General features: G+C 55.3%; 1 protein-coding gene across 6 annotated transcripts; it reads left to right on the forward strand.

The window, feature by feature from the left end:
• Positions 1–1,584: 1,584 nt before the first annotated feature.
• AMOTL2 (angiomotin like 2) lies at positions 1,585–19,337 on the forward strand. Of its 6 annotated transcripts, none has more exons than XM_069581049.1 (10): positions 1,585–1,833; positions 4,563–5,360; positions 8,010–8,298; positions 9,376–9,520; positions 9,893–9,985; positions 13,677–13,972; positions 14,932–15,239; positions 16,237–16,454; positions 16,984–17,145; positions 17,820–19,337. In XM_069581049.1, the coding sequence occupies exons 2-10, from the start codon at positions 4,624–4,626 to the stop codon at positions 17,876–17,878; spliced, it is 2,307 nt and encodes a 768-aa protein (XP_069437150.1). In that variant the 5' UTR covers positions 1,585–1,833; positions 4,563–4,623; the 3' UTR covers positions 17,879–19,337. The 6 variants fall into 6 exon arrangements, with proteins under 6 accessions (XP_069437150.1, XP_069437168.1, XP_069437185.1 ...); XM_069581067.1 differs by having other exon boundaries at positions 16,987–17,145; XM_069581084.1 differs by having other exon boundaries at positions 1,624–1,833; positions 16,237–16,415.
• Positions 19,338–24,530: the final 5,193 nt, after the last annotated feature.

Here is a 24,530-nt window from a genome sequence, read left to right on the forward strand (position 1 = left end):
ACATAATAAAAGTTGAACTATTGCTGGAATTACCCACAGACACACAGTGTGAGCAATGCTGCTGGAAAAAAATGGTATCGCAAACCTTCAATTTGTGAAAAATGCAGAATCTATGAAGTGCAATAAAACATAGCACACTAAAACAAGGTACTCTTGTGTTTGAGATACAATATTTGGCTTCCAAGTAAATCACACAAACACACACACACATTTTGGGGGAGAGTTTTATTAAAAATTAACAATGTCCCTGGCTAGTAAATAGCTCTTTGAACTTATCAAGTTTTCTAGTCCCAATCCCCTCCAGCGGATCTGGCAATTGCAACCTCCACAGTGAGGGGCGGCAGAGAAGACCTGGCTGGGGGTCAAAGTCAGCCCTGATTCTCAGGGTGGACAGGGGCCTGGGCTTTACACATAGAGGTGTTGAGAGACCCAATGTGGTCAGGGCCCAGGAATGGCACACAGAGTTGGGGAAGTGCCTGCAGGTGGGGAGGGTCTGGCACAGCAGGCTTTCTGGAGAAGGGGTTTCCACCGGTGCAGATGAACCAGCCTAGTGCCAAAGGCTGGGGAGGAAGGGTCAGAGGACAGAATTCCATCCAGAGAAGGAAGAGCAGGAGCACAACAGTGGACCTAAGAGAGGGCCCCTGGCTGACAGGGGTGTGGAGGGAAGCGAAGAAACCAAAAAAGAGAAAGAGCAGATGGAGAGAGGAGAGCTCCCAGAGTCTGCCCTGTCCACCGCAGTAACCTGGATTCTGGTGGCCGTGGAAAAGTTTTGGGAATGAGAAGCAGAGCAGCCCACAGGTTACCTGGCTTCATCACTTACTCTCTGTGTGACTCTTGGCAAGCTAATTAATCTCTCTGAGCCTTGGTTTCCTCATTTATAAGACAGGGATGATAAAAAAAAGAAAATCCCTGGCAAGATGACTGGAAGGTTGGCGGGATGACCAGGCGGTAAGCGGGTGCTGGCACCCGTAAAGGGGTGCCCCTTACTGCCTTCTTTGGGAAGAGCTGGACAGATCGCCTGGCGGCGGGTGATTCAGCTGGTAAAGTGGGTCAAATTAGCCGGAAGATTTTTCATCCCAGATTCACACTTCCTGTGGAGACAGATCCGGAAAGGGCTGGTGAAGGTGTTTGTAAACAATAAAAGTGCAATTCAAAGGTTGCCGCCAGCGACAACCAGCGAGGCTCCCGGCTGGAAGCAAGAGTCATCTCTTCGCTTGGGGCACGGTCTGGATCGGGCAGATATGGATATCTTTCCAGTCTTCTCTCACTGTACAACGCACACACACCAAGCCCCTCTCACCCCCAACCACGTCCAGCAGCAACACCCAGGGTCTCTCCCGAGGGCATGCCACGTACATTCTCGGTGTCGTCCAGCCGATGGAGCTGGAGGAGTGAGAGGAAGGCCGGGTACGGGGCTGAGGGCGGTAAGGGGCCTAGATGGATTCCAGCAGCTCCTAAGGAGAGCGGAGGTCGCTGGCCGGGGAGGGGCGCAGAGAGTCCAGGAGGCCGGGGCGGCCAGGTCCACAGCGCCGCCTTCCCGGAGGAAGGCGGGGGCGGGGAGGAGGGAGCTGGAGGAGGCGGAGAGAGGAGGAGGGCGGCGCGCTACGAGGTTATTTGTGGTTCGCTTTGATCCCGAGGGGGAACCTGAAACTCTCACATTCCTGGCATAGCAGCCGCCTCCGGCGCGGGCCGACCCTGGGGCTGCGCGCTGGGGCTAAGCCGCCAGAACGTCGGCGCCTCTGCCGAGAGCACACCTCCGCCGCCAAGCTGAGCTGAGCCGGGCCGGGCCGAGCCGTCGGATTTGACCGCTCGGAGCACTCGCTGGCCGCAGCGGTAAGCAAGGCCTCTTGGCGCTTTGGGGAGCGCACGGGGCTGCAGAGACGCGCTCCAGCCCAGCCTTTTCCGGGAGAGGGAGCAGAAGCCGAGCGGACCCTGAGTCCTCCAGGAGCGGTGCGCCTTTGCCCGCAACCGGCGGGGCAAGGGCAGCTCCGTCCTGGGGCGCCTTGCAGGTCCCCTGGGAGCTCTCGCAGGCGGCGGGGGTCCGCTGGGGCTGAAGGAGGGGACAGCCCGTGGGCAGATAGGAGTGTGTGTCTGGGAGCACGGATCTGGGAAGGAGGCGCCGCTTGGAGCTCAAGTTGCAGGGCCCGGGGGCTAATTTGGTTCGGGGGTGGGGGTTACAGGTGTCTTTCCTCCCTAACTAGCCCAAGAATTCCTCTTTGTCTTCCTTGGAAAATCCTCTCCGGAGCCACGGTCTGGCTCTCACTTAGAAAGAATGCAGCCTGCCGTCCAGCCCGGTGACGTCAGCGCTGGGGCATTTGGAAAACAAAGAGGGCTCGGGAGGGAGGGGGGAGGCGGATCCACGACGCTTAAAGACCTCTCCGGACCGCGGCTACCGTCGTCCGCTCCAGGCGCTGCGGCAGCCGCAGGGTGCTCATGGTCAGCCAGGAGTCCGGGTAGGGCGGGATCCCTGGCTGGGGTGCGATCTGACTTAAAGACCCTCGCTTTGGTTCCTTGGGCCACAGTGAGCCAAGGTAAAGGCCGGAGTTGTGTGGTTGCTTCGAAGCGGGTGTTTCAGAGAGCCCAGCGCGCTAGCGCAGCAGGGGTGCACGATCCGGGTCGCGGGCGCGGATTTTAGTAACAGCTTAGCTGTGTCCATCTGAGAGATCTGACTGAGACAAACAAGGAATGAAAGGCGCGGGAAGTGCTCCCTGCTCCCAGGCACACTGTTGGGGGAGGAGGAGGGCTGGAATCTGTCCGGAAAACTGCATTCCCCGGTCCTCGGCTGGAGTCAGCCCAGACAGTGTTTAACTTAGGAAATGCCCCGTGGATGAAACGCTAGGGCGAATTGATTCCTGTTTGTTTTGCCTCGGGTAACTCTAGAGTCTTGCATCTTCTGTGTGTGTGCGCGCGCGCCCCGTATATGTGTGTGCCCCCTGTGTGTATATGTGTGTGTGGGGGGGGGAGGGGGTGGGATAGGGGGGATGATGTGGTCCCGGGGAAGTCTGAACACCGAGATGTCCTCTAGACCTATCTCTCCCCAGTTCTGGGCAGCTGGGAGGAGGGAGTGGGTTGGGAATGGCTGCTCTGCCAGCCAGCCAAGCCCTAACTGGAGCCGGGCATTGGGGCTAGCTCTGTGGCAAAGGAGGGGCCACATTCCTCCCACTGTCCTCCTATATACACAGGACCTGTGGAGGTGTGGGTTTTGTTTGGTCTTCCCTGAATCCCAGTTTGGAGGTTTGTGTTGGAGAAGGCTGGGGAAAGGAATCCAGGTGAGGCGGGCAGCCTTCCAGGCCATGGGCCACTGGGAGCACAGACTCAGAAGGGAACACCTTCCTCAGGAGACAATCTCCCTGCAGAGTCACCAGCCCCGGGTGCCCGCAGCTCCCACACTCCTTCAGTCAACTCAAGCAGTCTTACCCATGTAGAGATGCTGAGTGCCCATCCCCTCGTACCTAGAGGACCAGCAGGCGCTTCCAAGGAGCAAGTGTGTGTGTGGCTGGGGTGGTGATCATAAAATCAGAGACACCGTGCCAGCCTTTCTTTTTCCTGGAGCACGTGTGCGCTCACTGTCAGTGCACAGACTGTGTGCCTGGCCCACAAACCTTGATGGGCGGCACCTTTTTGCCTCCTTTTGCAAAACCACTCTTGGTGTAGTCTGTCTCATCTTTCATCCCTTATTCACCGATCCAGATGCATTTTCTCCTTCCTGTTCACCTTGCAGAGTGACTGCCAAGGTCATCCCATGACAGAGAGGGCTCTGCAGGGTAAAGGGTTGTGAGTTAGCTGTGCCAAGGCCATGGTTCAGGCATGCTTCGTGCTGTGGGGGCTGTTTGCCTAGGGCTTCTACCGGGCTGGTGTGTGCATGCGTGCATGCTCAGTTGTGTCCAGTTCTTTGCAACCCTGAGGACTGTAGCCCACCAGGCTCCTCTGTCCCTGGGATTTTTCAGGCAAGGATACTGGAGTGGGTTGCCATTTCCTACTCCAGGGAATCTGCCTAACTCAGGAATCCATCCCATGTCTCTTGTGTCTCCTGCATTAGCAGGTAGATTCTTTACCACATCTACTGGGCGGGACTCATGCTTTATCACCTGTGATAAAGTAGAGGTGGCGCAGTGGTAAAATACCTGCCTGCTAATGCAGGAGACACAAGAGCTTAGTGTTTAAAGCTGAACTAGGCCTGCCCTGGACTTTCTCATCAGGTTCTCTGATGGGAAGCTGACTATAGGAGCCTAAGGTTCCTGGTGTCTAGGTTCCTGGTATCTCTCTCTAGGCACAGTAAGCCTCCATGAATATGATTATAATGGCAGTCCTTTGCCAAGGATTTACAGCTCACTGGGAGCTCAATAGCCATTGCCTCTTAATTCTCAACTCCATGAAGCTAGCATTATTTCCCTATTTCCGATGGAGAAACTGAGGCTCAAAGGTTAGATGACTTTCCTGAATCAGCAGGTGGCAGCACTGGCAGTCTGACGGGCATGTGTGCCCCTTCATCAGACAGTAGTGGAAAGTCCCCACTTTTCCCATGTGCTCCCACTGAGTGCTCTTCTTTTTCTCCTCCTCAGGTGCCCTGGGGCCAGGTGCCACTGGCCTTTGTCCAGGTGGGTGTGTGCAAGCCCAGGGAGCATGAGGACGCTGGAAGACTCCTCAGGTACGGTCCTGCACCGCCTCATCCAGGAACAGCTGCGCTATGGCAACCTGACTGAGACCCGCACACTGCTGGCCATCCAGCAACAGGCCCTGCGTGGTGGGGCCGGGGCTGGGGGCACAGGAAGCCCCCAGGCCCCCATGGAGATCATGGCACCAGAGGACAGTCAGGTGCTGCAGCAGGCCACGAGGCAGGAACCCCAGGGCCAGGAGCACCAGGGCACCGAGACCCACCTGGCAGAGAACGGCCTCTACCGCCTGTGCCCGCAGCCTGGCAAGGGCGAGGAGCTGCCCACCTATGAGGAGGCCAAAGCCCACTCACAGTACTATGCCTCCCAGCAGGCGGGGCCCTGGCCACACGTGGGGGACCGGGATCCCCGCGGGCCCCCGGGAGGCAGCCGGAGGCAGGATGAGGCCCTGCGTGAGCTGAGGCACGGGCACGTGCGCTCCCTGAGCGAGCGACTCCTGCAGCTGTCCCTGGAGAGGAACGGGGCCCGCACCCCCAGCCACATGAGTGCCTCTCACAGCTTCCCCCAGCTGGCCCGCAACCAGCAGGGCCCCCCCGCCAGGGGCGCCCCCACTGCCGAGGGCCCGGAGCCGCGAGGACCTCCACCTCAGTACCCACACGTCATGCTAGCTCACGAGACCACCTCTGCCGTCACTGACCCGCGGTACCGTGCCCGTGGCAGTCCACACTTCCAGCATGCGGAAGTCAGGTAACTGCCCACTTCGGTCTTCAGGCTCTTGGCTTCCTTCCAGTGTAGTTTTCCCAGGGTGAAGAGCCTCCAGGAGGCTGGTGAGCTCCAGAGGAAGGCTGATGATACCCTCTCCGTCCCAAGATGGGAGCTAATGCTGGAAGGAAAGAGGGATTTAGCTAGGGTCACATGAGAACTTAGCAGCATCCCTTGCTTTAATTCCGAGACAGACACCATTGCCTAATTGGCTGTAGCCTTCAAGTAACTAGGGTTCTCAGGGGCTGTCAATTAGAGCAGGGAGCTAAAGGTTAGATTTCAGAAAGAACTTGCAAGGACTACAGTTGGGAATCTTTCCCAAGTTAAGTGGGAAGAAGGTGAGACCTCCTCTGGAAGCTTCTAAAAACAGAAGAAGTCTTTTCTTCCTTGCTGTCCATGATTTTTGGGAGGCATTCCTCAGTGGGGGCAAGAAAGAAAGGACCAGATGGCCTCCGTAGAGATCTCTCCTCCCCTACACAGGGGTGGGAGCTGCCCTGGAACTGCCATTCATTTCCGTTCATGTTCTTCTGTGTGGTCCATGGGGCAGGAGCCTGGGAGAAGGTTCTTGTTCCAGAAGCCCCTTTATGTGGAGGCTCCAGAGTAGCTGCGGGGGAGGGGTGGTGGGGGGACTCAGCTTTTAATTCTGAGAGCAAAGGGAAGCCTTTAGAGGATGTGATTTGGCATCCCTTTTCAAAAAGGTTCCTCTGTTTCTTGTAGAGAATGGATTCTAGGGGCATGAATGGAAGCAGGGATGCCCAGGAGGGGCAGGAAGCCCAGAGAGTTTTCAGAAATAAGGTTCCTAGAAATGAGGCTCTCGTTTGGCCCAGGACCTTCTCCTGAGAAGCTGGCACACGCCCTTTTCACACGCCCTTAATTCCCCCCCACCCCCCACCCCACACACAGGGGTCCAGGAAACCCCAGTGGAGGGGCCTGAAGGCTTGCAGGCCCCCTTCCTCTGGTGCCCCAAGGTTCAAGTCTGGTTTTCTTCGTGCCTGCTGAGTCCTCATTTAGTCACCTGCTTTGCCACGGTGCAACCTTGCCCGGGAAAGATGCCTTTCTCTGTTCTCGAGAAATGAGTGACGTGATGGCTCTGGAATGGAGGCGCCAGAGGACTGAGCCTGTGGGGTTTTGCCAGCCTCAAGGCCCCCCTGCCTTACCTCCCTTCTCAGGGCTTGGTCCTGGAAGAGTTTCAGAAGCTGAGTCGTGGTTTCTTCTTTGGACCATGCTCACTGAGCCCTGTCAGGAAAAGATAATGTCGTGGAAAGGAAGTCGACTGTTTGCTGGAGAACAAAAAAAGTGGGGGAGTGGGGGGTGGGGAGCAAGTGTGAAGGAAAGGAGGCTCTATTCTCTCGGAGAGCCCAGTCATCCCCAAAGAATGCCATTTGTGTCTGCCTGGCTGGGAGCAGGGGAGCCACATTCAGCAGCGCAGGGGGAGTTTGCATATTCCAGTGGGGTACCCTCTCAGCTCTCACTGGAAGCTCTACCTTGGACAGGAAACGAAATACATCTGCCAGCTTCTCCTTCAGCCAATCTGGTGAAGACTGTTTGCTGGGAACTGGCGGTGGGACTTAGCCTTGGGTCTAAGAAGAGCAGGGGAGCTCGAGTCTGGAAGGGGAAGGATGAGGGCACAGGCAGGCATGGGTTCTGAGGCGATGGATTCGTCTGCAGCTTCTGGGACTTGGGAAAGCTCCTGGTGAAACTGAGGCAGTCTAATTCTCTTACATCGGAGCCACAGGGCCCCAGAAAGGCTGTGTGACCCCACATGCTTGACGGTGGGACCTTAAGGGTGAAGACCTTGACACGGGACCCCAGTATCAGAGGCCAGGAGAACACTGTCCCTAACCTCAGGCTATTGTAATAGTTAACAGGTGGCCCCTTCACCCTGGATAATCCACTGTTCGGGTCACATTTACTCTCTGAGCAGAGAGTAGGCTGTGGTCTCCACGAGAAGAGACAGAGGGTAGGCTGTCACTGTGGAGATGCCCACTGCAGGCCCAGCACTCTGCCAGGCAGATGTGGCCTGACAACCTGCCTGAGGCTAGAGACTCTCACCCTCCAGGCTGAGCATGGGCCCGTGCACCATGGCCTCAAACACTGGAGCCAGAATTTGAATGCCTGATCTGTCAGACTGGAGCCCAGACTCAGGCTGACATCTGTCTCACCACTCTAACCTTAGCCACAGTCTTCTAAAAATGTTTCTTCAAGGGGTGACGGGACTCAAAATAGGAGGGAGAAGAGGCGAGTGTGCTGCGTGGGCAGGTGTGCATGGAGGGCCTGACACCAGCAGTGAGAACAGACACAGGGTACCTGCTGGGGCCCAGGGGCCTGGAAGGTTGTGAGTTTCAGTCATGATGAGCGTGACCTCCAGATTCAAAAAGAGCTGCCTATGGCTGGGACTATTCAGGCTGATCCCCAAGGCCTGGACCGCAGGAGGCTGGGCATGAAATATGTGTGCTGACGGTAATGCCCTTGCAGACCTGCTTCCCTGGCCCTTGAAGGTCTTGGGGACACCATGTGGAAAGGCCTTGCCTAGAGGTTACTGCCTAACGCTGCAGGAAAGCTGTCTGCCTGGGAGGGCTAGGGCAATTCTTTGTGGCTCCGTGGTCTCTGAGGACCGTCCCTTCTGTTCCCCAGGATCCTGCAGGCCCAGGTGCCCCCTGTGTTCCTCTCGCAGCAGCAGCAGCAGCAGTACCAATACTTGCAGCAGCCTCAGGAGCGCCACCCGCCCCCACACCTGGCCGCCCTCAGCCCTCCTGGGGTGGAGGGCCCGGCAAGCACCCAGGCCTCTTTGGCCACCTCAGGCGGTGCCCACCTGGCCCAGATGGAGACTGTGCTAAGGGAGAACGCCAGGCTGCAGAGAGACAATGAGAGATTGCAGAGGGAGCTGGAGAGCACGGTGGAGAAGGCTGGCCGCATCGAGAAGGTGAGCCCTGCTGAGGCCTCAGAGAAGCAGCAGGGGGCAATAAGGGAACCCCAACAGGGCTGACCAGGGAGGGGGCCGTCAGAAGGGAAGCAGAGGAGTCTAAAAGCTGGTCTGGCTGGGCTTCTCAGCTGCCCCTGGGGGACCCCCCCCCCCCCATCCCTCCTGCACCCTTCCCTGGCTGACTCCAGACAGCTGGGGAGCAGCCGGCAGAGCAGGCCCAGAGCACGAGCAGTTGCTGCCCAGTGGTGGTTAGAAAGAGCCCATTCACCGACTCCCTCAGGGTCTCACCCTTTCCCTGCACACGCCCCCTCCCGTGGACACCTCCCACAGAGAGCCCTTTGTATCCCCCACACAACAGCAAGTCTGTTCCAGGCCAGCCCTGGTCACAGAGAAAGCCCCTCCTCTTGGCAAAAAACGAGCGACTTATTGGAATCACGGGCCAGCTAGGAGCACGTGCAGAACCTGCCAGCTGCCAAGTGGGTGGGGCATCCGGGGCCAGGCTGGCCCTGTTGGGGGATGGCTGGAGAGGCACATACTCCAGGCAGCTCAGGCTGGATCCGGTGCTGAGTTCTGAGTGAAGGGGCACCAGCTGTGCACTCAGCCTTAGCAGGTAGCCTTAGGCTTTCTGTGACTGCGTGGTCTCCAAGATAGGTCCAGCCCCACAGACCACAGTTGGAGCCTCAGTGCCTGGTCCTGGTCCATTGTGCTCAAATTTCTCACTAGAAGCCAAGGAAAAGGAAAATGCTTCTTTCTGGACACTAGGCACCAGGGAGCTGCCCTCAGTCACCCTGGATGCAGCTCCTTTCAGAGAACGTGGCCTTGTGTTCACTCAGCACCTTGGGACAGTTGAAGGGACCCTGGCTTGCCTGTTCCAGCAGTCTGATCCCTCTCTGGAGGCCACAGGCTGCAGCCTGTCCTTCTCAGGCTAGGTGGGTTTCCGCTGTGGCTTTGTCTCTTCTCTCTCACTCTTTCTGATGGAGAGTCAGCAATCAACCCTGGCCTAAGGAGGGGACATTGATCCCATTGCCACCCTGGGAGCTCTCCCCTTCCTTCAGCTCTGCTCTCTGCCTCTTGCAGCTGGAGAGCGAAATCCAGCGGCTCTCCGAGGCCCACGAGAGCCTAACAAGGGCCTCTTCCAAGCGAGAGGCCCTGGAGAAGACCATGCGGAACAAAATGGACAGTGAGATGAGGCGGCTGCAGGACTTCAACCGGGATCTTAGAGGTGAGGACTGCTCACGCAGGTGGAGGGACAGGGACCACCTATGGACAGCTTGATTCCACTGTTCTAGGACATCATTCAGAATCTCTTGCCTCTGCGAAAACAGTACAAATCAATTCAAAGGGGACTCGGCTGAGACTCCTTGGGGGCCACCTCGATAGAGAGATGCTTGTCTCTGTGTTCTAGACCTTGGGGCCCCTCCTGGAGCTCTCCCCCGTGTGGCCCAGGGTGACCCAGGGCTTCCCTATGAGCCCACCCCCAGCTTGGAGAATGTAGCCTGACAGACAGTTCCCTGGGGAGGGGTGCACCTCGGCAGGCAGCTTCACCTGCGCTCAAACCTTTTTCCTTAAAACGTCTTTTCTTCATTTGAAACAGAAAGATTAGAATCTGCAAACCGCCGCCTGGCAAGCAAGACGCAGGAGGCCCAGGCAGGCAGTCAGGACATGGTGGCCAAGCTGCTGGCTCAGAGTAAGTAGGGGACCCACTCAGGAGCCCAAGCAGAGGTGTGGCTGGTGGAACCAGGAGAGCTCCTCTTGAGGGAGGGTTGGCCTCCTCTGCCAAAGCAGGGCTTGGAGTGTGGGTTTACTGAATGCCCACTATGCACCCATCACTGGACTGGACTCGGGAGGGGCGGCTTCCCAAGGGGAGCAGGATCTGGTTCCCTGTGTACTGGGAAGATCAGGGGTAGAGAGACAGCTGGGGAGGTGTGCTGAGCGTCAGTTCGGTGTCCTCTAGAAGCAGTTGAGGAGAGCTGAGCACTCTGGAAACAGGTGGGATGAGAAAGAAGGAAGAGTCTGAGTCTCCCAGGGCGTGGACGTGTGGAAAGCTGGGGAGCATGGTGAGGCTGGGCCATAACAAGTGTTGGCACCAGCCAAAAATGGAGCTCACGAACACCGCAGCCTAAAGAAGGAGGTCAGGAGGGATCCCCTAAAAAGGATAGTCAAAGGCTTCTTGAAGAGCGGATGAGTTCATTGTTGACTGGCACATGCAGTCACTCATTTGTTCCCTAGCACAGCCATGCTGAGCCCCTGGCAGGTGTGCAGCAGAGAGGGAACAGGTCAGGAAGGGGCCAGCACAAGGTCAAGAGAGGTAGGGAGCTTGAAGAAGGAGCAGGGTCTTCCCACCATGGATTCCAAGGAACAAGCATGGCCTGGCCCTGGAGGCCAGCAATGGGGAGGGCGGGGGGCAGTCCCCAGCACCCTGAGAGAGAGGTTTTGTGGGGTGGCAGGTGAAGCAGCAGCAGGATAGCTCCAGTGGAGGTGGAAGCGGTTTGAAGGAAGGGGGGACAAAGGAAGCCACCAACTCAATAGTAGGAGGAAGCTGTAGCCATCAGAGAGGCAGTTATTGATAAGCTCCTCCTTTATGCTCTTACTGCCTGCTATAGTGATGTTTGAGTGTTTGCAAAGGCGTGCACTGGGGCAGCTGGAGTCTGAACAAGGATGCCTTCTATAAAGGAGGAACTCCTCCAAAAGCTTACTGAGCTTAAGCTAGATGGTTGGGGGTGTCTGGAAGCAGAGAGGCAGCTTGAAGACTGAGCTCTGGCTAGCAGCACCTACCTCCTTCAAGCAGGGCTCAGGCCTGGACAGGGTGGCCCCCAAAGGGAATGGGGGAATGCAACACTGAAGGGCTGAGGGTTGAGGGTGGGCAGGAGGAGATGACTGAAGGTCTGTGGGAGGGAGGGGATGGTGGTAAGGGCTGGGGAGTGGGGATAGCCCTGGGGGGTCTCATCATTGTCCAGAGAGGATGGGTTGCTGGAAAGGGGCAGAATGGGGCCAGGCTTTGCCAAAGAAAGGAAGTCACGGCGGGTTCCTGGGAGCAGGCAGGGGAGGGGCCCGGGGCTGGCCAGCCTGGAGGCGTTTCCGCTCCCTGGGGAGTGGGGCTGTTCTTGGCTCCCGCCTGGAGCCATTAATCTCGAAGCGGCGGGTGACCTGGATGCCGGGCATTCCTGAGCCCGGGCTGTTCCGCTGCGCGCGCCTCCCCCTCCCCCTGCACTCCTGCCTGCGCCCCGCCCGCCACGCTCGGGAGGAGGGACCGTGGGACAAAGAGACTGGGACTTGCTGGTGGGGCCTCACTGCCCCCATGGAAGGCCTCTTGCTCCCTCCACTGCTCCCCAGCCCATGGCCCCCCTCTGTGTCTCTCGAATCTGCTCCCACCCCAGCCTGGAGGCGGCGGCACCCTCCCCCCAGTTTTATCCTGGTGGCTGGGGATGGCCAAGGTCTCAAGCCTCTGAGCTCTACCAGGGCCTTCAAAGTGTTAGTTGCTCAGTCGCTTACGACTATTTGCGATCCCATAGACTGTAGCCGGCCAGGCTCCTCTGTCCATGGGATTTCCCAGGCAAGAATAATGGAGTGGGTTGCCATTCCCTTCTCCAGGGCACCTTCCTGACCCAGGGATCAAACCTGAGTCTCCTGCATTTTAGGCTGATTCTTTACTGTCCGAACCACCAGGGAAGCCACCAGGGTATTAGAGGTGTGCAAGGCAGCAGGAACCTTCTGGAAGCCAAAGGCTGGGCCCTTGGTACCGTCCCCAAGGGCTGAGGAAAGCCAAACTACCCTTCCTTGCTCCTGACATCCAGAAGCAAGAATCCTCAGGGAAAATGTCTGTGGTTGAGCTCACCTGTTTTCCAGAGTTAGCGCTAGTAGGAGACTGTGGCCCCGATCGCCAGTGCTGTCTGCTTTCCTAGTAGGCAAGCAGTACAGACTCCCAGCTCTGGTCAGGCCCTGCCCACCCTGGGCATCTGGCCATGAGTCCTGAGGCCTGGTTCTCCCAGCCGAGTCCCCTTTGGGCAGTTTCTTCTCACCCGAACCTCAGATTCTGAGGCTGTAAGATGGGACCATCTAAGACTAGGATGAGCTGCCAGCCTCCGGCTAACTCTATAAGCTGTCCATCTCTGTGAAGCCTCCCAGGACAGGGCCATTGTCTCTGGGCCCAAAGTCCCAGTCAGCACTCCTGCCTGCCCCCTCCACCCAATTCAGGTGTCAGGCCAGCTCAGGATGAGAGGCCCAGTGTTACTGAGTTTCGCCAACTTTTCCCTTCACCCCAAAGAATGAGGTGGGCCTGGGCCCAGCCTTCAAAAATTCAGAGTGAACCAGAGCTGACCTGGGTGGCCTGTGTCCTCTTTCTCTGCCCCAGGGCCTTGTGTAATTCTCTTCTGTTCCAGAGTCTATACTGTCCTATCTGATAGGTATTTAGCCACACGTGGCCCAAAGATTAAAATTAATTAAAATGAAATAAAATGAAAAATTTGATTCCTCCCTGGCACTATTGCAAGTGCTCACTGGCCACATGTGCCTAGTGGCTGCTGCCCTGCTTGGCACAGCGTAGAGCAAGTCCATTACAGCAGAAAATTCCACTCTGCTGTGACAGTGCTGCTCTAGAGATGGTGCCTTTGGGTCCATCAGGCAGGCCCCATGACAGGTCCCCCTCTGCCTTCCAGCAGGGCAGGCAGCCTGCACACTAGGGGTGGGGTGGGGTGCCTGGTTTCACAGAATAAGCTCTGAGGCCTCTTGAGTACGAGGGCCTCACGCCATACCCAAGCAGCCTGGTTCTTCAGAGGCAGGCTAACTTTGATCCCCACCTGGTAGCACCATTCACCTCCTATGATTCTTCCTCTTGAAGGTGGGGATCCCAGATCCCAGACTGTCATTGGAGGCTTCAGGGGAATAAGATGTGTAGATGCCTGACTCCTGGGGCAGCACACGGTGCTTCTCCCACTTGGATGATGACCACGTGACAGTCCACCTGAGCCTCCGTTTTCTCATCTGGAGATGGGCATCGCGGTTCCTGCCTGCCCAGTCTCTAGTATCACCATGAGGCTGGAGGGAAGTTGTGAATGTGTTTTGGAGGTGTGACACCCAGCACAGGTGGACACTGTCTCTCGCTCTCTCCTGGCAAGGCCACGTCCCAGCAGAGAAGCAGTGTGGCCCAGTTATCACTGCAAGGGTCCTGGTCTGACATTCCCATTTGCTCAGGCCTTAACCTAAACTTCAGTTTCCTGGCCCATACAACGGGGTTAATAAGGGTACCTAACTCCTGTGTCACTGAGAAGATGCAGTCAAGCTTGAGCAGCGGTCAGCGCAGAGCGTGGCACGTGTGGGTGCTCTGTGGGGCAGCGAGGGAGCTGCCGCCCCTGACCGGGCCCCTCCCTCTCTCGCTGCAGGCTATGAGCAGCAGCAGGAGCAGGAGCAGCTAGAGCGGGAGATGGCACTGCTGCGCGGAGCCATCGAGGACCAGCGGCGGCGGGCCGAGCTGCTGGAGCAGGCCCTGAGCAACGCACAGGGTCGGGCGGCAAGAGCTGAGGAGGAGCTACGGAGAAAGCAGGCCTATGTGGAGAAGGTGGAGCGGCTACAGCAGGCCCTGGGGCAGCTGCAGGCTGCCTGCGAGAAGCGTGAGCAGCTGGAGCTACGTCTGCGGACACGCCTGGAGCAGGAACTCAAGGCCCTTCGTGCACAGCAGGTGAGCTGGGAAGACCCCAGGAGCCCCTGTTGAGATCCAGGCCGAGCCCTCTTGGAAAGTTAGGACCACCTGGGCCAACCTTACGGAAGTCCCCTCCTGGCCCATCAGTCTCAGCAGAAGCCTTGCCCCTTGACCATGTGCCGACCTCAGGGACTCGAGCCTTGGGCCTCTATCCTCAGCAGCAGCTGGGATTGGCACCCTTGGTCTCTGGAGAAAGTCTCTCAGGAGCTGTGATGGAGGGGACTGCTGCTGCTGCTGCGTCACTTCAGTTGTGTTCAACTCTGTGCGACCCCATAGACGGCAGCCCACCAGGCTCCCCCGTCCCTGGGATTCTCCAGGCAAGAACACTGGAGTGGGTTGCCATTTCCTTCTCCAATGCATGAAAGTGAGGTCGCTCAGTTGTGTCCAACTCTTAGCGACCCCGTGGACTGCAGCCTATCAGGCTCCTCTGTCCATGGGATTTTCCAGGCAAGAGTGCTGGAGTGGGGACTAGCCAGCTCTTATATGTCTCCCCAAGATCGGAGGTGGGGAAGATAGTCACCCAGATCTTGGGCCTTTATCCTCACTTTGGACTGTGTAAATCGCTCTCGTGTTTATAGACCAGATAGAGTCCTGTCTCCACTCCTAGCCTCACCCTTCCCACAGAGGCAGGGTGACCAGAGCTCCTGGATTGCCAGGGTCTGTCCTGTTTACACCAGTTGTCCCATGTCATTAAGTCACCCCTTCCCCAGTTTGGAGGACAGTGTATATGGTCACTATGCAAAAGCAAACCCAATCTCCTCTGCACCTTTGGCCACAGGCTCTGGGGCTCCCCTCTGTCTCCAGCTGGAAGGAGGCTGTGCAGAGTGCGTGGTGCCAGCTGACCAAGCACTGGCCTCAGGTTCCTCACGTGGCCGTGAGGACCTGCAGCCAACACACCCCACCCTCCACCCCTGACCACGGTACCCCTCTCTCTGCAGAGACAGGCAGGCCCCCCCGGAGGTGGCGGTGGCAGTGGTGGGACCCCGGAGCTCAGTGCGCTGCGGCTGTCGGAGCAGTTGCGGGAGAAGGAGGAACAGGTGCTGGCGCTGGAAGCTGACATGACCAAGTGGGAACAGAAGTACTTGGAGGAACGTGCCATGAGGCAGTTCGCCATGGATGCGGCCGCCACGGCTGCCGCCCAGCGCGACACCACTCTCATCCGGCACTCGCCCCAGCCCTCGCCCAGCAGCAGCTTCAACGAGGGCCTGCTCACCGGCGGCCACAGGCATCAGGAGATGGAAAGCAGGTTGGACACTGCAGGCCTGGTACCTGGGACAGGGAGTAGGGGTAGGGTGGGATTTGTCCAGCCCTTGCCTGGGCCTTAGGTCTTCCCTGGTAGCTCAGACGGGTAAGAGTCTGCCTGCAGTGCAGGAGACTGGGGTTCAGTCCCTGGGTTGGGAAGATCCCCTGGAGAAAGAAGGAAATGGCAAGCCACTTCGGTATTCTGGCCTAGAGAATTCTATGGACAGAAGAGCCTGGCGGGCTACAGTCCATAGGGTCACAGGTCGGACACGACTGAGCGACTTCATTTCTTTTCTTTACCTCGTCTTTAATCCATGATAAACACCCCTCACTCCGCCCAGCCTAACAATCCCTCCTACTTCTGACCCCCTGCTTTAGGCCCAGCTGGCATTACAGGCTATTCTTTCTCAGAGGTGCCAACCAAGTTGTTGGTCTGCCCAAGAGACTCTACTCTTGGATGATACCCGAGGCTTCAGGCCTCTACCTGCTCCCCCGCTCCCACCATGTAAATCAGAGAATTAGACTTTCCTACCCTACGTGCCAGGTACCACCCCAGAACAAATGTGGCCTAGGCCCCTGGCCTGTGGGGAGCTGGTATTTTCTCTCCAGAGACAAATTAGAGGCCCCACAGGATTTCCATTTGACCTCTTCCTGGCTCAAAAACACAAGCAGTCGACTTAGCTCCCTTGATCAACAGCCCTGGGGATGGCCCTCTAGGCCAGGGTTTGTGCCACTACCGTCATCAGATGAACCCAGAACCTATCTCTGGGTTTGCCAGTGTGGGAACGGCCCAGCCGCTCAGGCACTGGTAGTTTTCAAAGCATCCCATTGCAGAGCTCTGATGGCACTTCTGAAGGCCCCATCCTGGCCCCTGCTGCAAGGCCAGGAGAGCCCAGCCTGGCTTTAAGGAAAGCTTTCCCTCCAACTTCCACGAGGCGGGGAGGGCGGAAGCCGCAGGATCTGTGGGTCTGAAGATGTAAACATGGCCTCTCACCCCTCAGGTTAAAGGTGCTCCATGCTCAGATCCTGGAGAAGGATGCCGTGATCAAGGTCCTTCAGCAGCGCTCCAGGAAAGACCCTGGCAAGGTCACCCCAGGCTCCCTGAGGCCTGCCAAGTCGGTGCCATCTATCTTCGTGGCTGCAGCAGCGGGGACCCAGGGCTGGCAAGGACACTCCTCCGGTGAGCAGCAGGTGGATACCTCTGCCCAGCTGGCTGCAGGTGAGAGGAGATGGGTGGGCAACAGAGGCTAGGTTGTGCTCAGGCCTTTCCTTCCAGAACTGAAGCTCGGAGGAGCTAGGGGTCCCAACTCCTCACCCAGGGGAGCCGGCTTACACTCTGGCTCTAGTGACCTTGCAGCCCGCAGCTGTCCCCTGGTGTGACAAGGCAGGCTGAAGCCCCTGTCTCTGGAAATTCCACCACCCTGGCCCCAGCTACTCACCATCAAAGTTAAAATAAGCTTCCCCTGCAGAGGTACCTTCTGGGCCAGCACTTCCACTTTTCCTCCTAAGCAGGTGCCACAGAAATCCAGGAATCCATACTGTTTTAAGATTTAATCTACAACCTTTTAAGAAAGCTTCTTCCACTCCAAGCTTTTGGAACCCAATCCTGTTTGGAAACAGGAGTGTAATCAAAGTTCTTGCAAATCAACAGCAACTAGCATCCCCAGGAGGTGTCGTTAAGTTAGGGTATTCTTCATGGGGGCTACATACTGTGGACAGGGCAGTTACTGAAACTCCTGCCTTCCTAGCAGACAGGGCCCCGCTGGAGGAGCCTGTGGCTGTGGCTCCCCTCGCTGCCCACGCCAAACATGGGAGCAGGGATGGGAGCACCCAGACTGATGGCCCCCCGGACAGCCTGGAGCCTGACAGCCTTTTGGGGTGCAGCAGTGGCCAGAGAACAGCCTCACTGGGTAAGTCACCCCCAACTTTTGTGGGGGGTTGAGGGCACCCTGGGGTGTGAATCCCACCCCGACTCATTGACCACATTCCACGGGGAGCCCTGCGCAGGGAGGGTGAGCAGAATGTGGGACCCACCTCAGTACCGGGGAGAGATATAGGAATAGGGGACCTGGAAACCCTAATTACAAACAGATCTACCTGGGAAGCCCTTTATCTCCTCTTAAGAAGTCTTCCTTACATCTTTAATGGCCAATCTGAACATTTAAGATAATGGAGCTTGGCACTCCCAAGTTAGAAGACTTTGTTTTAAGAGTCCCGGAAGGAGAAATTTGAGAAGACGCCCTTGAATGTGTTTGCTCTCTTTCACAGTAGCCTTTGCATAGTTGCCTGTGCCTCACCGGCTCAGAAAACCACAGGCATGAAAAGAATGTGGCAGCCTCCCTCCCTCAGGGCTCTCCACCCTCCCTCCAAGCCCTCCAACCAGTTCCTAGTTATAAACATTTGCATCTTCCACTCTGGAGGCTGGTGGTCTGGATGGAGAGCTGGGAGAGAGCAGAGCTGGGGACCTGGGCAGCTGAGGTGGGAAAAGTTGGTGAAGACAGAGCCTATCTTTAAAATGTTACCCGATTTAAAAGAGCAGTCTAGTAACCTTCATTGCCATGCGCCTGGGCTCTTATCTCTCCAGATTCTGTTGCTACATCCAGAGTCCAGGACTTTTCTGACATGGTGGAGATACTGATCTGAAGGAGGTGGTGCCGTGGGGACTCTGAACCATTTCCTGCTGCCCTCTGCCACACAGCCGTTCCAGCAGGATGCTGCATGGGAGAGGGGAGCTGTGAGCACCGGTCCCTGCAGAAGACCCTGTTTCTTAGCCCCGTGCTCCTCCTGGGCCCGCACAGCATGAGGCCTGGACCTTTACCTGGCTTGCTGCCAGGGTAGCAATTGAAAGCTCAGAAGGGAGTAGTGCACCCACACTGGGCACTCGGGCAGGGAGGGAGGGGATGTGTTGATTTGGTGGCTGATTTCCAAGGATGGCTGCCCATGGACTCCAGGTGGACTGGTTTAATAGGCCTGGCTCAGAGTGGTCCCTCCAACTCCATCTGCTCCTCAGCTCCTCACTGCCTCCTGGGCATCACCCGGACTTGAATCTTGGCGGCCTATTGAGCGTGTTAGTCCTGCAGAGGCCGCAGCGTCACCCGTACTGTGGAGAGGACTGGGCTGTGCCGTGCAGTTTGTACATAATTCCCTTTCTTGTGAAATAGAAGATTGAAGTGGGCTGCTTCAGATTCACCCCCTCATTCCATGCTCCCAGCCCCGCTGCCTCGGTTCCTCCCAGCTGTCTCCCCTTCTCAAGTCCTTGGTCCATGGATTTTGTTACTGCTTGATCCACGGGATATTGGCTTCTTAATCCCCATCTTGAGCCCTGTTTGCAATGCCCAAGGGACCCACCACCAGCCTCTTGAAATGGCTCCACAGCTCCTGTCCCTGGGACAGCTTGTCAGTTTGGCTATGAACCCTGAGCTAGATGAAGTCCACCACCACACAGGTCTGCCATGGTGGGCTTCCCAGCACCAGTTCTCTGAAAGGAAGCTGGAGAGGTGGCCTTGTTCTCATCAGAGTCTTTGTTCCCCCTGGAGGCACTGGGAGAGGGAGATAGGCTGGTGAAAACTAGTCTATGAGCTGTAAGACGTGACTCAAATTGTCCTCTGAATGGAGCCCCCGTCACAGCATAGCGCCCTGAGGCTGGCTCCTCAAGCCGCCAGTGCGCAGCACCCTGAAACAGGGCCAGCGCTTGGGAACTGGAGTGAAGTGTCTGAGGGCAGCCTGCCAGTAGCAGTGACTTTTACTTCTGGTCTTAAGGAGTCTCCCAACTCAGCCCCATGAGTGACTGGTGGGTTTTAGTGGTTTGTCTCGGCTGTTTTTAGTTCTCCGTGAGTCTTTGTTTTTGTTTTCTTTTACTGTTTTTAGGTTTTTGTATGTGTTATTTTATTCCTATGGTTCCTCAAGTTTCCTTTTTAAACATTCGCATTTGCTGGACAATTGCATATTTTTTTAAATCCCCCTACCCCTCTGTAAAACTGAAAAATGCATTTGGTTCATGTGCATTGTTTACAAAACAAAAAGAAAAAAAGAGAGAAAAAGGCAAAAAAATATTGTGAAAGAAAAAAAAACAACTTAATATATTTTGGATTAATATTTGGTATTTCTTTTTAAAGTATTTTTTTGTGCTGTGAACATTTTCTGCCAAAGACCATGATGTGTGTCTGTATGTTTAAGTTATCGTGAATATTTAAAATGTAAACATGGCTGTTTTGTTATGCCACCCTGTACTAGGATTGCTGCTGCAATCCACTGGGTATAACAGTATTTTAATAAAAAAAAAATTTTTTTTTTTAATTAAAAGCACTGTGTTTGTACAAGTGAGAGACTGCACTGAGGGGTAGAGGAGAGAGGGAAGGAACTTTGGGAGGGGGCCTCCCATGTCTTAGTCCCGACCGCTCTCAACACCGAGCTGCACCCCAACTTGTCCACCCTATGCTCCTGGGCGCCTTGGTTCTTAAACACTGATCAGAGTATGTCCATAAGCCACCAGCTCGGTAACTGCTGTCTCTCACAGGAGAAGAGTGAAGGGTGCTGGTTTCCATTTTCTGGTAGTGGGAAACCTTGGGGCAAGGCAGGTCCCTCCTTAATTGCAAAGCTTGGAGGACACACAGTGTAATCTCTTCGAGGATCCAAAATTCCCGTAAATTTTGTGAGGCTGCATGAAGAGGAGGGTTGGAATGAGGATGTGATTGGCTTTCCACTTTCCAGAGAACATTTCTCTCAATCTGGGAGGGTCCGGCAGAGGGGCAGCCTCCTCAGATAGCTTTATCCTAAACAGCTTTGTTTGGCCACATGCTGTGGTTACTCCACAGTAGGCCAAGGTGTCCGAAGGTGGCTTTATCCTTCCCTCCCCCTACCCAGCACAGAGTCCTTGTCTGGGACCATTGGAGAGACAGGGTTCTTCACTGAGTATACACTGGCAGAGGGTCTTCATGTGCTTGACATAGTTCTGGGCACTGCCTCCTTCCCAAGCTGTGGCATCACCACTCCTGCCCCAGGCCCAGCAAAGCATACCACTCCAATCCACAAAAGAAAACCATCCTTGTATCAGAAACAAAGCCCCTGCCTCTGTGGGCCGGTTGGCACACTAAGGTTCCCCACCAGGATGTGGGCTGACAGGCAATGGGCAGCCAGACAGGCCAGTGATGGGAACAGTCACTGCCATGCCCATGTGTGAAGTATTTTTAGGGTAAGTGTAGGGACTCGGCAGCCATGTTGTTTTTGGGTTTTTGGTTTTTTTTTTAATTGGAGGATAATTGCTTTACAATGTGCTAGTTTCTGCCATACAACATGAATCAGCTATTAGTTCACTTTAGTTCAGTTCAGTTTAGTTCAGTTCAGTCGCTCAATTGTGTCCAACTCTTTGCGACCCCATGGACTGCAGCATGCCAGGCTTTCCTGTCCACCAACTCCCAGAGCTTGCTCAAACTCAACGTCTGTCGACTTTGTGATGCCATCCAGCCATCTCATCCTCTGTCATCCCCTTCTGTCTTCAGTCTTTCCCAGCATAGGGTCTTTTCCAATGACTCAGTCCTTCACATCAGGAGGCCAGAGTATTGGAGCTTCAGCATCAGTCTTTCCGATGAATATTTAGGACTGATTTCCTTTAGGATCAACTGGATTGATCTCCTTGCTGTCCAAGGGACTCTCAAGAATCTTCTGCACCACAGTTCAAAAAGCATCAATTCTTAGGTGCTCAGCTTTCTTTATCGTCCAACTCTCACATCCATACATGACTATTGGAAAAAGTTTTGACGAGATAGACCTTTGTTGACAAAGTAATGTCTCTGCTTTTTAATATGCTGTCTGGTTTTGTCATAGCTTTTCTTCCAAGGAGCAAGTGTCTTTTAATTTCATGTCTGCAATGACCATCTGGAGTGATTTTGGAGCCCAGGAAAATTAAAGTCTCTCACTGTTTCCATTGTTTCCCATCTATTTGCCATGAAGTGATGGGACCGGATGCCATGATCTTTTTTCTGAATGTTGAATTTTAAGCCAGCTTTTTCACTCTCCTCTTTCACTTTCATCAAGAAGCTCTTCAGTTCCTCTTCACTTTCTGCCGTAAGAGTGGTGTCATCTGCATATCTGAGGTTATTAATATCTCTCTTGGCAATCTTGATTCCAGCTTGTGCTTCATCCGGCCCGGCATTTTGCATGATGTGCTCTGCACATAAGCATGGATCAGCTATATATATACATCCTCTCCCAGCCCCCGACCCCACCCCCTGTGTCATCACAGACCACCAAGCTGAGCTCCCTGTGCTATGCAGCAGCTTCCCACCAGCTCTATATTTTACACATGGTAATAAGCTCCACATTCAGAAAACTAGGATCATGGCATCTGGTCCCATCACTTCATGGCAAATAGATGGGGAAACAGTGGAAACAGTGTCAGACTTTATTTTGGGGGGCTCCAAAATCACTGCAGATGGTGACTGCAGCCATGAAATGAAAAGACGCTTACTCCTTGGAAGAAAAGCTATGACCAGCCTAGACAGCATACTCAAAAGCAAAGACATTATTTTGCCAACAAAGGTCCATCTAGTCTAGGCTATGGTTTTTCCAGTAGTCATGTATGGATGTGAGAGTTGGACTGTGAAGAAGGCTGAGTGCCAAAGAATTGATGCTTTTGAACTGTGGTGTTGGAGAAGACTCTTGAGAGTCCCTTGGACTGCAAGGAGATCCAACCAGTCCATCCTAAAGGAAATCAGTCCTGGGTGTTCTTTGGAAGGAATGATGCTAAAGCTGAAACTCCAGAACTTTGGCCACCTCATGCAAAGAGTTGACTCATTGGAAAAGACCCTGATGCTGGGAGGAATTGGGGCAGGAGGAGAAGGGGATGACAGAGGATGAGATGGCTGGATGGCATCACCGACTCGATGGACGTGAGTCTGAGTGAACCCCGGGAGATGGTGATGGACAGGGAGGCCTGGCGTGCTGCAATTCATGGGGTCGCAAAGAGTCAGACATGACTGAGCGACTGAACTGAACTGAACTGAATGTATATATGGGGGCTTTCCAGATGGCGCAGTGGCTAAAAAAGAGTCCACCTGCCCATGCAGGAGACACAAGAGATACAAGTTCAGTCCCTGGGTTGGGAAGATCCCCTGGAGAAGGGCATGGCAACCTACTTCAATATTTTTGCCTGGAAAACTCCATGTCCGGAGGAGACTGGCATGGGGTTGCGGAGTCGGACACAACTGAGCCTCTGAACATGCACACAGTATATATATGTCAGCCCTACTCTCAATTCATCCCACCCTCTCCCGCCGCTGTGTCCATGTCTGTTCTTTACATCTGCATCTCGCTTCCTGCCCTCAGCATTCATGTTGATGAGTATCTGAGGCAGGATCCTAGAGATTGACCTCCTGAGCCGGCCTTACCTGCCAAAAAGAGATGGAACCAAACAGATAGAGGAATTGGGAACATCCAAGGACTTTTTAGCAACTTTGCTGATAGCATGTCCCAACACAAGGCACCTCATGTCCATGCTTCCACCCCAGCCCCTGCAGGCCACCTCCCACCAGGCAGGCAGCACAGATGCCCATCTCTCCCTAGATTAGGATTTGCTGTGTGGAGTGTGAGTAGGTTGCCCTCCTCAGATGCGGGCCTGGTCCTCAGAGGTGGCCTGAAGGACAGAGCTGCTGCTCCCATCTGCTTCTCCTGGCCACACCAGCCCACAGAAACATTTGCTAAGGTGTATCCAGACAAAACAGCAGCACCCGTGGCAGGGCATTCCAAAGAACAGCCTGGCAACGAGGTTCCTGTCCACCTCCACCTGCCCCCAAAAGATCCCTGGAGGGCAGCTCAGACCCAGTGCAGTAAGGCCTGATGAGGGCACCATCCTATCCCCAGCACCTTGATCAGGGGCTTGCAAAGCATCTTTAGGGCCTTTTGCAAGAATTCAGTCCGTCAAGAGTGACTTTAGTTTTTCCTCTGCATAGACCAGGTGGTCGAAGAAACCAGTGTACCTGGCATACATACGTGTGTGTGTGTATGCGTCTGTACGTGTAAGTGCCTGAGTCTATTCCACAGAGAAAGACAAGAAGGACGTCTATTTCTGGCTGGTGTCCTTTCTGGGTCACCACAGTGTCCAGTGACAGGGTCACCAGTGGGTGTGAAGAGCCATGTCTTCTCAAGAAAGGGTTTGGGTCAGCTTCTTACTGCCATTTAAAATACAGCCTAGGGATTTCCCTGACGATCCAGTCGCTAGGGCTCTAAGCTCCCAATACAGGGGACCTGGGTTTGATCCCTGGTCAGGGAACTGAATCCAACCTGCTTCAATGAAGATAGAAGATCCTGCATGCTGCAACAGAACAGCCAAATAAAGTTTAAAAAAAAAAAAGAGGAAAGAAAGATAGAAAGAAAGGCAGCCTGGCAAAGCTGTGCAACAGGTGAGCCATGGGGTGGTGTGGAGTGGGGGGAGGGGGGCTGGCCCTGGGGAAGGGAGTGTCTACCCATGTGCCTGGGCACGGGTGACAAGGGGGCCTGGGCCATGATGAGGCCAGTCCCTGAGTCCCACTGGCATCTCTGCTGAGTCCTTAGAGGCCCAGTTCTTCTCTGAGGGACAGCTCTGCTCTGCCCACCCAGCCCCCACCCAGCCCCAACCGAGCGCCTCAGCCAACAAGGCTGGGAGCTCAGGAGGGGCCCCCACCACCCCAGAGGGCCGGAAGGCTGCCTATGGGTACTGTCCCAACCCTCTCCTTTCTCTCACCTCTGAGTTAATGGTTAACTCTTCCCCGTCCCCAGCAGTGTTGGCAGCGGGCTCAGAGGGCTTGGTAAATATGCCAAGATGGGTGTAGCAAAAGAGGACCCAGGAGCCCAGAAGTGGCTGAAGCCCCTCCACCAGTCCCAGGGACCCAAGCTGGACAGGAACCTTGTCTGCAGTACCAGCATCTTGTCCCCCAGCTCAGTGAGGACTCGGCTAGGATGTCACAGTCCCTGAACACTTGTCCTGTGTGTGATGCCTCAGGAAGCAGCCCAGAAGCCCCAGCACCAAGCTGTGCCCTCTAGGGCCAAGCCAGCAGGAAAGCTCCACAGCCACTGAGCTCTCAGTATTCTTTGTTATTATTAATATGAAGATATAATTCACATGCCATAAAATCCACCCTTCCAAAGCATACAGTTCAGGGTATTTTATATCACAGCATCTGTTTTAAACCAGCAGTCAGCCCTGGGTCAACACCAAATGCCCCACCAGTGGACCACACGGATGCAAAGGAAGCCCTGTTTGATCTGGTGCATTCACACTTGTCGGTTCCTTCTTCTCAAGATGACACTTTGATCTTTCTAT

Source organism: Ovis canadensis, chromosome 1 (assembly GCF_042477335.2).
Source record: "Ovis canadensis isolate MfBH-ARS-UI-01 breed Bighorn chromosome 1, ARS-UI_OviCan_v2, whole genome shotgun sequence".
NCBI classification, from domain to species: domain Eukaryota; kingdom Metazoa; phylum Chordata; class Mammalia; order Artiodactyla; family Bovidae; genus Ovis; species Ovis canadensis.